The sequence below is a fragment of the Ooceraea biroi genome, chromosome 2 (genome assembly GCF_003672135.1).
Source record: "Ooceraea biroi isolate clonal line C1 chromosome 2, Obir_v5.4, whole genome shotgun sequence".
NCBI lineage: Eukaryota > Metazoa > Arthropoda > Insecta > Hymenoptera > Formicidae > Ooceraea > Ooceraea biroi.
In genome coordinates this window covers 11,800,609-11,817,222 of record NC_039507.1, presented here as the reverse complement: position 1 = coordinate 11,817,222, position 16,614 = coordinate 11,800,609, and the positions used below count along the sequence as shown (strand labels likewise).

General features: G+C 38.2%; 1 protein-coding gene across 1 annotated transcript; it reads left to right on the top strand.

Annotated features, from left to right (window-relative positions):
* The first annotated feature begins 4,093 nt into the window (after nt 1–4,093).
* Nucleotides 4,094–16,334, top strand: LOC113563662. The gene is made up of 2 exons (XM_026975591.1): nt 4,094–4,787; nt 15,377–16,334. The coding sequence occupies exons 1-2, from the start codon at nt 4,597–4,599 to the stop codon at nt 15,912–15,914; spliced, it is 729 nt and encodes a 242-aa protein (XP_026831392.1). The 5' UTR covers nt 4,094–4,596; the 3' UTR covers nt 15,915–16,334.
* The last annotated feature ends 280 nt before the right edge of the window (nt 16,335–16,614 follow it).

Here is a 16,614-nt window from a genome sequence, read left to right as displayed (position 1 = left end):
ATTTATTAAGCAAAATTCTTAGTGGGCTCATATTGTATTCGATTTCTACGTTGACGATATGCTTACAGGAGCGAACACAATCAACGGTGCACGAATTGCGCGGGATGAAATCATTATTTTTGCATTTAGAAGCTTTTGAGCTCAGTAAGTGGGCCACTAATTGCCCAGAATTATTAAAAAGTTTACATAATCAAAAACAATAATTTGGTCAATTAACGATCAACTGGATTCCCGTTTTGGGGATGCATTGGAATCAATTTCAAGATACATTTTATTTTTCTTACGAATCTAAGGAAAATCACAAGGTCGTGTTCAAATTCATCATATCAGAGATATTTAGATTATTTGATCCCTTAGGACTTCTCAACCTCGTTTTAAAACTTATTTTACAAGAGCTTTGGCAAGCTGACATTGAGACGAATCTGTCCCACTAGATATTAATTTGCGATGGACGAAACTCAAGTCCTAGTTGATGTAAACAGTCCCAGTTAGTATAAACCAATTATAAATTTTTGCGTAGCGTCAAATTTAATTTAGAACCGCGTTTTATACAAATTCATGGTTTTTGCGAGTCAGAGCGCTCATGTGTGTTAGACGTACGCAGCTGGCGATTATTGTCTCGAGCTTCTTTGTTCTAAATCTCGTGTTGCATCTCTCAAAATCGTGACCTTGCAGCGTCTTGAGCAACGGCCTTCAGCCAACAATCCAGCCAACATTCTGTCAAGAGGTCTCGAATCGCACGAGCTCGCCAATTCATGCATCTGGCATATGACATGGACCTGCATTTTTGTCAATGAGTAAAGATTGCCCAATTGCGATTTCATTCGCTTAGAGCAATGACGGGATTTAGTTGCACATTTCGGGCCAATTTCGTTGTCACCTCCCACTGTACTCCTCTTGCCACGCGTATCTCAGCAACGAGGTGCCGGACGCTAATAAACAAGATGCGTGCCGCTACATTATTAGCGTTCGGCACCTCGTTGCTAAGATACGCGTGGCAAGAGGGAAACAATGGGAGTTAACAACGAAATTGGCCCGAAATGTGCAACTAAATACCGGCACTGGCTTAGAGAACGATATTCTGTAATTAAAAAAGTACACGGTAGCTCTGGCCATTGTTGAGCATTCCGTTGTCTAGGAATTGCTAAGCATTCTCATAGTTTATACAGGGTGTCCCATGGGAAGTTGCTGAAAGTAAACGATTGGTTCTCCCCTCTATGACTTCAGAAAGGGTCTTACGGTTAACGGTCGTTCATCTGAGAGTCCGCAGTTTTATTCTGGTTGTGGTAGATGCAAGTCCGTGCGCGTCAAAATGAGTAATCTGACGACGGAAGAAAAGATTTATCTTGTCGAGTGCTTCTTTTCCAGAGGAAAAGTTCATAGCAATGCTTACAGGGGGTTTCGTACTAAATACGGAACACATAAAGTTAAGAGCGAAAACACGCTGAAAAGGTTAGAATTTATTATTTCTTTAAACGTATGCGTTACGTCACTCCATTTTGTGGCAATAAATCTGCATTAAAATAATGTTTTGTGTTATTTTTATCAGAATTATCGATAATTTTATGCAGTATGGAACTATCCAAGACCGTAGACATGATCTGCCAGGTCCTTCTGTGTCTGTAGCTGCAGAAGAAAACATTGAAGATATTAAGAAGTATTTTGAAAAGAATCCAAATTCTTCCATTCGGAAAGCTGCCCAAGCTCTTGAAATATCCAAAACAACGTTACACAGGATTTTACAATATTTCCTGAAAATGCATCCCTATAAAAAATAACATCGCATCAATTGCTAACCAAACGCGCTATGACGAAACGTGTGGAATTCTGCAAGACGATAAATGGAATGTTTGAAGATGGAGAACTTGATTCAAAATTGATAATTTACACGGACGAAGCACATTTCTGGCTAAATGGTTATGTTAATAAACAAAATTATAGATTTTGGGGGTCGGAAAATCCCAACGTTTCCCTGGCTAAACCTTTACATCCACAAAAAATAACAGTATGGGCTGCGATCTCGGTAAAAGGAATTTATCTGCAATTCTTCGAATCAACAGTCACTGGTGAAAGTTACAAGCAGCTTCTCGAAACACAATTCTTCCCTCATGCAAAAAAAAGAGGCCTGGTCAGAGGATTTCATTTCATGCAGGATGGAGCGACACCACATCGAACCCAGGAGGTCTTCGAAACAATCCATAAAGTTTATGGCAATCGAGTCATCGGTCTGGGATACCCCAAATTTGCCCAGGGGGGGCTAGAATGGCCACCGTACTCGCCGGATTTAAATCCATGTGACTTCTTTCTTTGGGGATACATTAAGGACCATTGTTATGCCGGAAATTCAGAAACAGTGTCAGATTTAGTAGTAGCTATTAAAAAGGTCGTCAGCAACATTAAAAACGACATGTTAGAAAAAGTTTTCACAAGTTTTCGTAAAGAAATTGATTTTTGTACAAATTCAGATGGTGCACACTTTGAAAATATTTATCATTAGCTTACTTGATTATTAGCATATTTTTCATTAATAAAATAAACTGATATACAAACATTTTGCTAAATTTTATTTATACCCATTAAAAACTACAGACTTTCCTCTTTCCAACGCAATTTTTGTTTTTTCAATAACTGCATACGTTTAAAAATGACAGCTGATTAGTTTCAGCAACTTCCCATGGGAGACCCTGTACAAGGCATGTCACATTTTATTGTTTAAGATTTTTTAAGTCTCACCGTCCAAGTCCATCCATGCCTATGCTTTTTATTTCGCATTTCAAAACTTTTTCTGCACTAGATCGCATATAAACCATGCAACTCGTTATCTCTGTAGGTACAGATATAAGTACAGATGCACAGTGGAGTATTTGTATGAAAAAGTTGATCATCAGAGTAAGATTTATTCAGAAATCTGTAGATGTTACAAATGAAGAAATACAATACGTACAAAACAAATTGACAATTTACACGATACGGAAATAACAAGAACATATAGTAATTTATTGATAAAGCACACTATGCTATTCACGATGATAGATGCAAAAGTCTGCAATGCTGCGACTCAGATTACATCAACAATGAGATGTTACATTTGTGGAGCTACATCTAAAGAATTCAACAAATTATCGAAAACAAAAGAAATAAAATCAGATACACTGAAATTTGGGTTGTCCATTCCGCATGCCAGAATAAGATTTTTTGAGAATCTATTACATCTATCGTATAAATTACTGTTGAAGAAATGACAAGCTAAATTGCCGGAAGAAAAAAATATAGTTAAAGAAAAGAAGAACAGCATTCAACAACAATTTAAAAATAAAATGGGAATAATTGTCGATGTATCCAAGCTTGGATTTGGCAATATCAACGATGGCAATACCAGCAGAAGATTTTTTATGCACCCTGATTTATCAGCTCGAAAACTGGTGTGGACTCCCGAATGATATACAGATTTAAAGTAATTTTAGAAGTTATATCAAGTGGACATAAAATTAACGTTGAAAAATTCGCTGCTTATACCTTCGATACGGCTAAAATGTATATTGAATTATATTCATGGTATCCGATGTCTCCTATAGTACATAAGATTTTGCTTCATAGACCTACTATTATAGCTGATGCTCTATTACTTATCGGGCAATTATCAGAGGAAGCCACTGAAACTAGAAACAAACACTTCCGTGTATATAGAGAAAAGTTTTCTAGAAAGTGTTCTCGATTAGCATGTAATGTGGACATAATTAATAGACTTCTATTAACAATATCTATTAACAATATTAACAATAAGTGCAGAAACCAATTATAATGAAGAATCACTGAGTGCTCACTGATCTGCTGTTTCTGCTGAACGCAGCCAATGTTGCCATCGTTATGTAGCGACAACCTATGAGAGTCACGCTTTTCTTCAAGATCGACTTTGCCATTGGCTGTCGCTAGTTAACGATACTGAAAACTATCGATAACGAGTTACAGAATCGCACTACAGGCCCGAATGGCCAGACTCTGTATTCTAAGGACACTAGTTGCAACTAGCGCGACCATGGACGCAGACGGCACATGGACAGAAATACAATCACTCTTTTTTTTGTCTTTTTTGGTTTATTTTAACAACGTAACAACTTCATAAAAAAATAAAGAAGTATATACAAGAGTAAGTACATAGGAAAAGTTCTAACCTATGGGGCAACGAGGGGGTGCGGGGGAAGGGAAGGAGGGTAGATGGCGCTACCGTCGCCTTCCCCCACCACCGGATGTGGTTTTCCGGTGTAACGGCTATTTTTTTAATTTTCTCCACTGGATGTGGATTTCCGGTGTAACGGCTATTTTTGAATATACTGCAAGTGCAAAAATGACGTCACATTTATTTTTGAATATCCGCTGGGACCCGCACGGACGTGTTCGAACCTGTGCATTAGCGGAAATGATGTCACGTTTATTTTTGGATATCCGCTGGGACCTGCACGGACGTATTCGAACCTGTACATTAGCGGAAATGATGTCACGTGGGATCTGCTCGCTCGACTCGCTCGTTTTCGCTCGTTTGATTAGTCAACTCCCACACAAACACGCATTCCTCTCTACGTAACGCGCTTATTGTACATGGGAGAAGGACGGTATATAAACTGCGTCTCGCTGAGGATACGTCAGTCGGACATTCTTATTCTGAGAAGAGAAGACGTATGTCCTGTCCACCGCGTGATGTACCACATCAAGTTACTGCTAAATCAGATGGAGAATACCGCTCCGAAGCCGGAGGAGAACGAGGTCTCAATGAAGAAGCGACGTCGCGAGTAAGTTACACGTGAGGCTACGTTCTTACGGGCCGCTAACTCACGTATCATCATCTCATCGCTTGTCGACAGGTGGAGAGACGTCGCACAGTGGGCGAAATTCGGGAAATATGGACAAAAATCAATAACTCGATGAATTGTGCAGTAAAATTTTTGAAAATTGGTATACCTAGGTAGTTTTGAGCATAGATTCTAAATTTTAAGTCAAAATGGTTAAATTCAAAATGGTCGATTCAATATGGCGGAGTAAAAAATGAAAACTTAGATGTTTTTTTTTGAAAATTGATATACATAAGTTGTTGAAGGCGCTGGATGCGAATTTATATTCGAAACTGTGAAATTCAAAATGGCCGATATATGTATGTATATATTAATATTCTCTAGATTGTTAATAGTGAATATTACCTTCACATTAAACAATGACTGGGTTTGGTTTAATTGCTACTTTATATTTGAAAATGTATGCAATTATAAGCCTCTTCACCGCGACAAGGTACCAGTCTTAGAAAAGGTATTTTGTTTGTTGTTTTTTGTAACTTTTTGGTTTTTTGTCTTTTGTTTCAATTTTCTGGATTTTTTATTTTTAATATTTTTATTTTAATCTGAGTTTTTTATTTACATTTATTTACATTAGAAAATAAAATATTTAATTTTAATTTAAAATATAATTTAAAACATTTAATTTTAATTTAGATAACAACACAACTTTTCAACACAACATTTTGCAGAACACAGCTTATTCTATTTCCATTTCCACGATATCATCGTCAAGATTTTCAAAGTAATTTTCAATATCTGAATCTTCTAAAGTATCAGTATCTGAATCTTTTGATACATTGTCATTATTATTTTCACTGTTATTAATATTAGTTAAATCAGTCTGCTTGATTAAATTTTGTGCTTTGATTGATAACTCTTTTATTATTTTTTTATCATTTCGCAATCTGCTGACACTAATAATAGGATCTGAGGAAATGAGAAGATAATTTATTATGTCTTCATTATTGCTTTTACGAGAACAAGTTCTACTATAATAGCGTCTAGCAGCTTTAAATATTTTATTTCCAGATTCTTGAGCCTCTTCTGAAAAATAGCCAATAGGTAGAACTACTTTCGCATAATATCACTACCATGTATTAGTACTTTATGTACAGAGGGGGGCATTCTGTACCATCCGTATAAATTAATAAACAATTCTGCAGTTTCTCTGGCATATATGTCAAATTTTTCCAAATCTACTGCAAAACCACTTGTCATGACATGTAAAATATTTCCAAATATTTCCTTTCTATAAGTGCCTGATTGATTCCAAGTACATTAGAAACAATTGTAGAATTTGAAAAAAATTGCCTAACTGTATTACCATCATTGGTAGTACCATGTCCTTGTTTCACGACATCAACTGTGATAGATAATTGCGATTTCAAACCATCTTGAATTTGTCTCTTTCTGTTTTGTTGTGCAATTTTATTACATCCTTTAGTCCAACCTTCTTTAAAATCTAAATTATACGAAATGTGTAATAAACACTCCATAAAGCGTATCCAACAATGTAAGGTAGATAAACCAAATTTATAATGTTCTTCGTTAATTTTTATGTATTCTTTAATTCTTTTATGTATTGTAAATCATTATATGTTTTGGGCTTACTCTACAAATATTGCAGGATGCCGTCGATTTCTGTTGCGTTAACACGTTACACACTTTTCCATCAATCATAGTGCAATATAAAGTGTCAAAGCAAGTTAATCGTGCTTCTCTATATATGTTTAGTATTTTTGTAAAGCGCGCTCATAGTTAGGGTGTAGTATCGCGACTTGTCGTCAGCCTAGCGAATCTGTTATTCGAAAGTAGTCTCCAGCGGAATCGCGTCACTCTTCCTTGTACACTCAAACTGAGCAGATGTATAATATACTCTTTATATTCTTTCAAAGTGAAAACAGTCGTGTATCATTTCTCGTACCTATCTACGTAATAGTTTATCCTACACATACACTCCACCTGCCTAAGGTTTCAACAGGTTATGGGCCCAGGTAACGTTTAGTGTAAGTTGTGTAGAAGAGGTGGTACGTAGAAGAACGCGCGCGCAAAAAAAATCCGGTATAATCGCTTTGTGTGAAGTGTCGAGTACGAACGGTCACGCGGCTCATACGTGTAACGGTACGAAGCTTCAGGACACAATGGCTGAAGAAATTTCGGCACGGAATGTCGCCAAGTTCAACGGAAATAATTTTCGAAGCTGGAAATTTCAAGTAAAAGCTTTATTCCTGGCTCATGGAATTCTGGATGTCGTGGAAGGAACACGAGCAAGACCAGAGGATCAGACGTCAATCGCAGCCAAAACATGGGCCAAGGACAACGCCAAGGCCATGTTCCTTATATCGTCAACGATGGAATATTCTCAACTCGAGAGTTTACTAACATGTACAACTGCTGAAGACATGTGGATCAAGTTGTCGCAAATACATGAACAGAAGTCTGCCAGTAACAAATTGCTCATGATGCAAAAGTTTATTGAGTATCGCATGGGACCGAACGACACGGTTGTTCAACATATAGCGAAGGTACAAAATATAGCCAGGCAATTGTCGGATGTTGGAGAGAATCTCACGGAAGTAACCGTTATGGCCAAGATATTGGGGAGTTTGACCTCCAAGTTTAGCATGTTCCAGACAGCCTGGGATAGCGTAGACCTCAACAGACAAAATTTGACTAGTCTGCAAGAAAGGCTGATAAAGGAAGAGTCAAAATTAAACACTGAAAGTGAAGTGGAAACTGCTCTCTACACTGGGAAAAAGAAGAACTTCAAGAACCACGGCACACAATCGGACAAAGGAGACAAGAAACAAAGTCAAACAAAAAAGGACACACAGTGTTTCAAGTGCAAGAAAAAAGGTCATTTCTCGCGTGAGTGTAGGTCAAAGCACAACAAGGACAACAATTCAAAATCTGAAGCAAACAGTGGTTCCGCGTTCGTGATTGAGTCGGGCGACGTGAAGATGGCGCGGTGTGAACAGAAGAATAAGTTACCGAAAGACAAAGGAATCGCTCGGCTTTTCGCGGCGGATACGAGTGATATCTGGCTGATAGACAGTGGTGCCTCGCGACATGTGACTTACCGACGTGATTGGCTTTCAGACTTTCGTCCTACCAGAGATGGTGATACAATCTCGCTAGGTGACAACGGAGAGTGCGCGGTACGTGGTGTCGGGACGGTTGAGATTTTGAAATTCATGAACAATGGTTGGCATAAAGGTGTTATTGAGGACGTGTTGTATGTGCCAAAACTAAAGAAAAACTTGTTTTCGGTCGGTGTTTGTGCCTCTAGAGGATACGAAGTCACATTCTGTGGTGATCAAATTCAGATCAAGAACAACAGTGTGACAGTCGCGTCTGGACAAAAGCAGAAAAATTCACTCTATCGTATGTTCTTTCAAGTGCTACTGTCTAGCAATCCTGCTGAAGTCAACGTATCATGCACGTCAATACAAACGTGGCATGAGAAACTTGGACATGCGAACGGGCGGATGCTACGCGAAATGGTGCAAAAACGTGTTGTCGACGGAGTGAATTTGAAAGACACTAAGAAATTTCTGTGTGGAGCGTGCCAGCTGGGAAAGTCACATCGGCTCCCCTTCCAGGAGAACACCAAGAAGCGGAACACTCAATCTGGAGAGTATATACACTCAGATGTATGCGGGCCGATGACAAACACTTCCCTAGAAGGATCGCGCTTCTTTTTTACATTCAAAGATGATGCTACTGGGTATAGGTATGTTTACTTTATGAAACATAAAGCAGACGTGTTTGACAGATTCAAAGAATTCGAGCAACCAGTACGAAATAAATTCTAGAAGACTATGAAAACGTTGCGCTGCGACAACGGCCGCGAATATTGTAATGAGAAGATGCTGAAGTATCTTGCAAATCGAGGAATCGTCATGGAAAATTCTGCGTCATTCACCCCGGAGCGGAATGGTAAGAGTGAACGAGACAACCGCACTATTGTGGAGAGTGCGAGGACCATGCTTCAAGCGAAAAACTTACCGCAGCACCTTTGGGCGGAAGCAGTAAATACCGCAGTGTATATTCTAAATCGAGTCGTTTCATCTGCTACAGACCACTACAAAATACCTTTTGAGCTCTGGATGGGAAAAAAACTAAATCTGCAACATATGAAGATTTTTGGTTCCGAGGCGTACATGCATATCCCTAAAATGTTTACGAAAAAGTTCGATGCAAGAGCCAAGAAGGTGATAATGGTTGGATATCAAGGAGAATCACCGAACTATAGACTGTACGATTCAGCAGGAAAGAAGGTCGTTGTATCGAGGAATGTAGTATTCGATGAGCAACCGGGCGAACTCTCAGCGAATAGCAATGAACCAGAGGAAACCGAAGTTAAACTAACTGCCACAAACCAGGAGGATGAGGAGGAGGATGATCCTCAGGATGAGGAGCCTCGACCTATAGAAGTAGATGACAGTGACGACAGTGATCTATTCATGGAACCGGAGGAGCAACCCGCTGAGCAACCAGCGGAGATCTCAGAGGCACGACAGAGGAACCTGAGAGACCGGTCGGGCCTTCGTCCGCCTCGCAGGTATGAATCTTATATAGCAGAACATAAGATTCCTAGTTCGTTTCAAGAAGCGGTAACCGGACGAGATGTTGACGCTTGGAAGAGAGCGATTGATGACGAACTTCAGGCTCACAGAAAAAACAACACATGGTCGCTGGTGAAAAGGGAGCCAAAGATGTCAACAATCGATTCCAAGTGGATCTTCAAGACGATAGAGAACCCCAACACTAAAGCCGTACGACACAAGGCCAGGATCTGCGCCAGAGGGTGTAAACAAAGGCAGGGAATAGATTTTACAGAAACATTCTCTCCTGTTGTAAGGTATGATACCTTGAGAGTCTTACTAGCTACTGTAGCACAGGAAGATCTGGCGTTAGGGCAATTTGATGTACAAACCGCGTTCTTATATGGCAAACTTGATGAAAAAATTTATATGGAAATACCTGACGGACTCGAAATTGATCAATGCGTAAAAGGACTAACAAACAAGAAGTCAGATTTAGTATGTAAGTTAGAAAAATCGTTATATGGTTTAAAACAGGCACCGCGATGCTGGAACAAAAAGTTCACGTGTTTCTTAAAACAGTTTAAGGTTGTTGTAACCGAAGCAGATAAAAGTTTGTTTGTAGGAGAATTCAAAGGAGAGACCGTTTATTTAGGGTTATTCGTGGATGATGGTTTCATAGCTGCTAAGTCAGAAAAAGGGGTGCAAGCTGTTATTGATTGTCTTCGTAGTAAATTTACTATTACGGTAAGCGATGCAAGCACTTATGTTGGAATGCAGATTGTGAGAAATCGGGCGGATAAATCAATTTTTATACATCAAAGAGCTTATACAGCTAAAATAATAGAAAGATTTAATATGTCAGATGCAAAGGCAGTTGGTATTCCAGCTGATCCTCACGCTGCTTTACATGCAGCAAGCGAAACAGAAAATGAGTTAACGAGAGTGCCGTATCGCGAAGCGGTAGGATCTCTGATATTTCTCTCTATTGTATCGTGTCCAGACATTGCGTATGCGGTGAGCAATGTTAGCAAATATGTGAATAATCCGACGGCGAGTCATTGGAACGCAGTAAAGCGTATTATTGCGTATTTGATAGGCACTATAGATTATGGCGTGATGTATAAAAAAGACCAGAAAGGTTTGAAACTTGTAAGATATTCCGATGCGGATTTCGCAAACGATGTTGACATGAGGAGATCCACCACTGGATATATTTTTTGTATCGGGCAGGGACCTGTAACCTGGACGTCTCAGCGGCAAGGATTAGTTACTCTCAGCACCACGGAAGCGGAATACGTGGCTGCAGCGGCTGCTGCTAAAGAGTCCGTGTGGTTGAGAAAATTATTGAACAATTTAGGCTATCCATATGATCTTCCTACTACTCTTTATGTAGATAGTCAGAGTGCAATAAAACTAGTTAAAAATCCTGAGTTTCACAACCGTACGAAACACATAGACATTAGATATCATTATATTCGGGAAACCGTAGAAAATAAAGCATTAAAACTCGAATATGTTCCAACTGCTACTCAAAAAGCTGATATACTTACCAAAGCTTTGCCAAAGCTGCGTTTCAGTAATTTACGTGATAGTTTAGGTATTTACAATTTGGTTATCTGTGTTTTGTGTGTCAGGAGAATAATGTGTCCGGGTGTAACAAAAGAAGGAAATGTTAATTTTGCGTTGAGAGTCAGTCCGAAATTTATTGTAAATCTGAATTCCGAATACACCCGTTGAACACGTCCGCACTCGCTGAGAGATACCGGTCGAATAATAATCTGCTTGTTTGCTCGCCAGTCTCGACTTCTGTGTCCTCCTGGAAATCTCTCGAAGACTTCAAAATCTTCCCGAGAGAAAACCTTTCGCTTTCCTATCCATTCCGCGGGCTACGCTTAACCGTCTCTAAACTTTGACTCGCGGTTTTAAATATGACGTGCATGTGCATCGGCGCAATCCGTATAGCAAAATACAACTTTTACTTGATTTTAATAAATTACGACGGTTGTCTGTAACGGCTTCCTCTATTATTGTTTTCTCGCTTTCCGTCTCGCGTGTTGTCTACCTTCTTCAGTTGTTGACTCTGTACCCGTATGTACGCGTATGTATATGTGTGTGTATATGTGTATCATGATACGTTGGGTCGCGTCTTTCTAATTTCTAGGTCTGCGGCGATGCAATCGCCACAACGATAATGCAGAGAAGCACTCAAACGGCGGAAGTGTCAAAGCAAGTTAATCGTGCTTCTCTATATATGTTTAGTATTTTTGTAAAGCGCGCTCATAGTTAGGGTGTAGTATCGCGACTTGTCGTCAGCCTAGCGAATCTGTTATTCGAAAGTAGTCTCCAGCGGAATCGCGTCACTCTTCCTTGTACACTCAAACTGAGCAGACGTATAATATACTCTTTATATTCTTTCAAAGTGAAAACAGTCGTGTATCATTTCTCGTACCTATCTACGTAGTAGTTTATCCTACACATACACTCCACCTGCCTAAGGTTTCAACATAAAGTATGAGTGACTTTAAAATATTTATCGGATTTATTTTCCACTGAAGGCTGAAGATTGTTAATTTCATCCATATAGAAATTGTAATACTCCGAAATTGTAGATGATGTTTCTTTGGTAAATTTAAATTCAAGTGGTCTGCAAAATCTTATGGACGATGGTCTATCATTTCTTCATAAAATACGACTACTATCGTGACTGTCTGTCAATATTAAGGGCACATAACTTATTACAAACACTGTACTGTCAGACATAACGTTTGTATCATTACTATTGTTATTTGTTGACCATTTTTGTTTAAAATTTTGTTGATCAGAAGCACCGTCCATTCCCCATTTTCCATGTAAAATCAATTCTTGAGTGTTTATGTCGAGAAAATCTTGGTTTGGCAATGATTTTATAATTTGAGATGTAGTGTGATCTAGCAGAGATTACAATTTGATTTTAGCACCATTTTCAGTTACAGTAATATTTTGAGGGTAACAGTTTTTTTGGCACTCTGAATTTTCGCATAAGGAGGATAGAGCTTATCTCCGAATAAGCTTTTATTATACGTTCGAAGCAATTCATATTTTCTTTTTGATAAACCTAAGTCCATATACATTGCCAGAATTTTATTCGTAAATGTTTCATCATCTTGTTCATTATTCGGTATATATTTACAGCGCGTTTTATTGTCGGGCATAACAGCTGAACGCAACAGTTCTTGGCTGTACTTGCTGCAAAGTTCATGTGACCGTCTTTTTTGGATCTTGTAGTTACATTGGTCATATGATTTGCGTGGACGACCACGATTTCCTGCATTACTGGATACTGAATTATTACTCCCAGTAGTAGTGGCTACGGATGTGTGATATATCTTATTAAATGTTATTTTAATTTCGCTTTCCATAAACTTACTGTATTTTGTTATGAAGATTGTTCGTGTTCGATTCACATTTGACCAATATTTTGTATATTTGGAAATAAAAGTATTATTAACATGTTTTTTAATTTCAAGAAGTTGCGTTTTATTGTAGTTTTTATCTTTTTTATGTTCTCCATTATTACTTCGAGATGTGACTTCCGTTTGTCATTATTATTCCAAATAAAGTCACATAAAATGCTATTTTTCAGTATAATATCCGCCATTTTTTTCACTTTATACGCAACTTATGAATCGAAATTGCTTCGAGATAAAAAATATGACAAAAATTAAGTAATTTTCTATATGTAATATGTACGAATAAAATTAAACACTTATAATAGGAAATATATTAGAAAATATTGAAAATGAATAAATATATACACAAATAAAGTTAGTTGAATCAACTCTATGAACTCTTGAATAAATTATGGAATAAATTCTTCAATAAACCTGTAAATCAGCCAATATAAATAAAACCAGAAACTTTCAACACAGATACTGTCAACACAGATCTCGCTATAAATATCGCTTGATCCAAAGTAACATTTATTCGAATCTTATAACCTTTTTGAAACATTTGTTACTAGTGAGAAAGAGTTGACCTAAAAAGCCCTCTAGTGGAAAGTTGTAAGACTGACAAACCGTTGGCGCGTAGTTATTAAAGTTGGAGGTTAGATAGTCTTGCAATGTGCGAATACATAATCTGAACATCGAGATTAATGTCAGTTATGATCAAATTAAATAGTTTTTCGTTGATAAATTTATTTGTGTATATATATATTTATGCATTTTCAATATTTTCTACTATATTTCCTATTATATTAAAAAAATGCTTAATTTTATTCGTACATATTACATATAGACAATTACTTTACATGTAAGTTTTGAGTTTTCATTCCGCCATATTGAATCGGCCATTTTGATTTAAAATTTAGAATCTATGCCCAAAATTACCTAGGTGTACCAATTTTCTAAACCTTTATTGCTGAATTTACCGAATTATCGAGTTTTTTCGGATTTCGCCAATCTACATGAAAATACGTATATTATTATTATATGGTTAATAACTTTTCAATAGGCAAAAATCGGCAAATGGAGTTTGTTTCATAATTTAAAAGACACTTTAAAAAAAAGATTCATCCTAGTTTCATTCGGGCATAATCGGTCAAACTTATTAAATCATGCATTAAAAACTTACTTTCTTTATGCAAAAGTGAACTAAAATACGTTAGTCGATTATTTTATTTTTAAATAATTAATAAATATGTTTTAAAAAAATATAAAATATATTTTTCGATAAAGTATATAAAGAACATTATAAGTGAATTTTTTTTAATTTTTCATGTACTTGTAGTTGTGTACAAAAAATTTGAATAGACACAAACATGTTACGAAACTAACTGAATGAATATTCGCAACAATATTTAAATATAAATATCAACTTAAATTTATTACTATTTAGCGTTTTATGTTTGTTTTCCATCAAGTTCAGGGTCTCCTTAAAGTCATAAAATAACACTGGTCAACAAAATTTATCGTTTTTAGATTGTTTTTAAGGGAATGGGTATTCTTTACTAATTTGGGTGCGCTAAACATGAATCTGGCCTTTAAAATACTAAATTGGCTCTGGTTTTTTAAATAAACGGGATCAAAAGTGCAAAAAACCGTATTTTTGAACACCTGTAAAAAAACTACGGGAGCTCCTAGAACTTTGTAATTAGGATGAAATGAAAGCCTAAACCTTGCCCTTTTAGGCTATAGATTGAAAAATGAGGTGTCTTTAACTTGGAGTAACAATTGTTTTACGAACGCGCACCGATTCCGCCACATGCGATCCGCCACATGTATGAGCAGATGAATGAGCAGATGCATCTCGTGAGTTTGTTACGAGTCATAAAGTGTGTTTGCAAGTGCGAGGTACCATTCTTATTTATTTACATCGTATAAACATTGGAATTACGATTTAAGGTTTGTATAAATATGAGTTCATTACGAAAACTTTGTCTTAATCATCCAGATGTATTCTGCTACATTTGTGGTAAATATACTGTAGAAAAACACAGACGAAGCCGAAGACAGGGGATGCTAGTGATAAAATAATTGGAGAGCGGAGAGAACAGTGCACGCGGCCAGAAAAGCATGTGGCGGAATCGGTGCGCGCTCGTAAAAAAATTGTTACTCCAAGTTAAAGGCACCTCATTTTTCGATCTATAGCCTAAAAGGACAAAGTTTAGGCTTTCATTTAATCTCAATTAGAAAGTTCTAGGAGCTCCCGTTGTTTTCTACAGGTGTTCAAAAATGACCAAAAACCGACGGTTTTTGTACATTTGACCTCGTTTTGTTTAAACACTAGAGCCAATTTACTATTTTCATTTCCACATTTGGATTCTACGGGAAAAAACCTATCAGAATGAGTTGCCATTGGCCCGACAAAACATTCGTGTTCCCCAGTGTAATTGATTTTATCCATTTCAACAAATATTAAAAATCAATTTTTGTCCGGGTTTCGCCCACTGTGCGTCGCCGCGACGCCCAATGTCGACGTACGATGCATGCATATACTCAGCTGCAGATACAACCTGACTAGAACCGGCTACAAGTATCTGGAGATTGGAATAGGCATCCCTCCGACCGCGGATGCCGTGGCCGTGAACATCATGCTAGAGAATACTACCGACAAGGAGATACTGCTGTCCACCGAAATGTGGAGAGGACTGGTGGACAGTAGAAGCATCATCTGCGACTACCTCGCGCGGGTTAACAGCGAGCACTGTCCGACTCCACCTATGTGCCTGGACGACCTCACGGTACGCTTTGCTACCCTCAACGATCAACCGACCATACGTCTGGACACTCCGTCCGGACGTTTGACCCTGTCCACATCGACAGTGCGCTACCTGTACGGATTGCGACACTGCGTCAAGCGCATCACCAGCACGATGGCCAGCGTCGTCGGACGAGTCGAGTCTAAACTGCGTGCTTCAAGCACATCGCTGCGGGTGTTGAGGATCCTTCCAGCGTTCTCAGGGCCATATGCGACAGCGCGGACTTCGACCAAAACGATCCGCTCGATTGTGAACTGCTGGTTGTGGTCTTTGGAAATATTCAGGTTACACGCTACATAGAGAGAGCTCCCATGTACACGCACATATTATAATATAATATATTATACGTATAATATTAATCACGATAAATATTATATAATATGTACACGTATTAATTACGATAAATAAATTCTTTTTTTTCGGATCAAATTGTGTCTCTTTATCGTGTTGAACCTTTTCATCCTCCCCTATGCCCGTCCATGTATCATATGTAGCGATAGCGGTCGACCGTTAGAGAGAAAGTACGACGATGTGAACGTTTCCATATATTGAACAGAACGTACGACTTTGAACGTGTCCGTACAGGTTCGAACACGTCCGTGCACGTTCCAGCGGATATCCAAAAATAAACGTGACATTATTTCCGCTAATGTACAGGTTCGAACACGTCCGTGCAGGTTCCAGCGGATATCTAAAAATAAACGTGACATTATTTTCGCTAATGTACAGGTTCGAACACGTCCGTGCAGGTCCCAGCGGATATCCAAAAATAACCGTGATATCATTTACGCTAATGTACAGGTTCGAACACGTTCGTGCGGGTCCCAGCGGATATTTACAAATAAATGTGACGTCATTTTCGAACTCGCAGGATATTCAAAAATATCCGATACCGGGAAACCACATCCGATGGAGGGGGAAGGCAAACACTGGATATCCAAAAATAACCGTGACATCATTTCCGCTACTGTGCGGGTTCGAACACGTCCGTACATGTTCA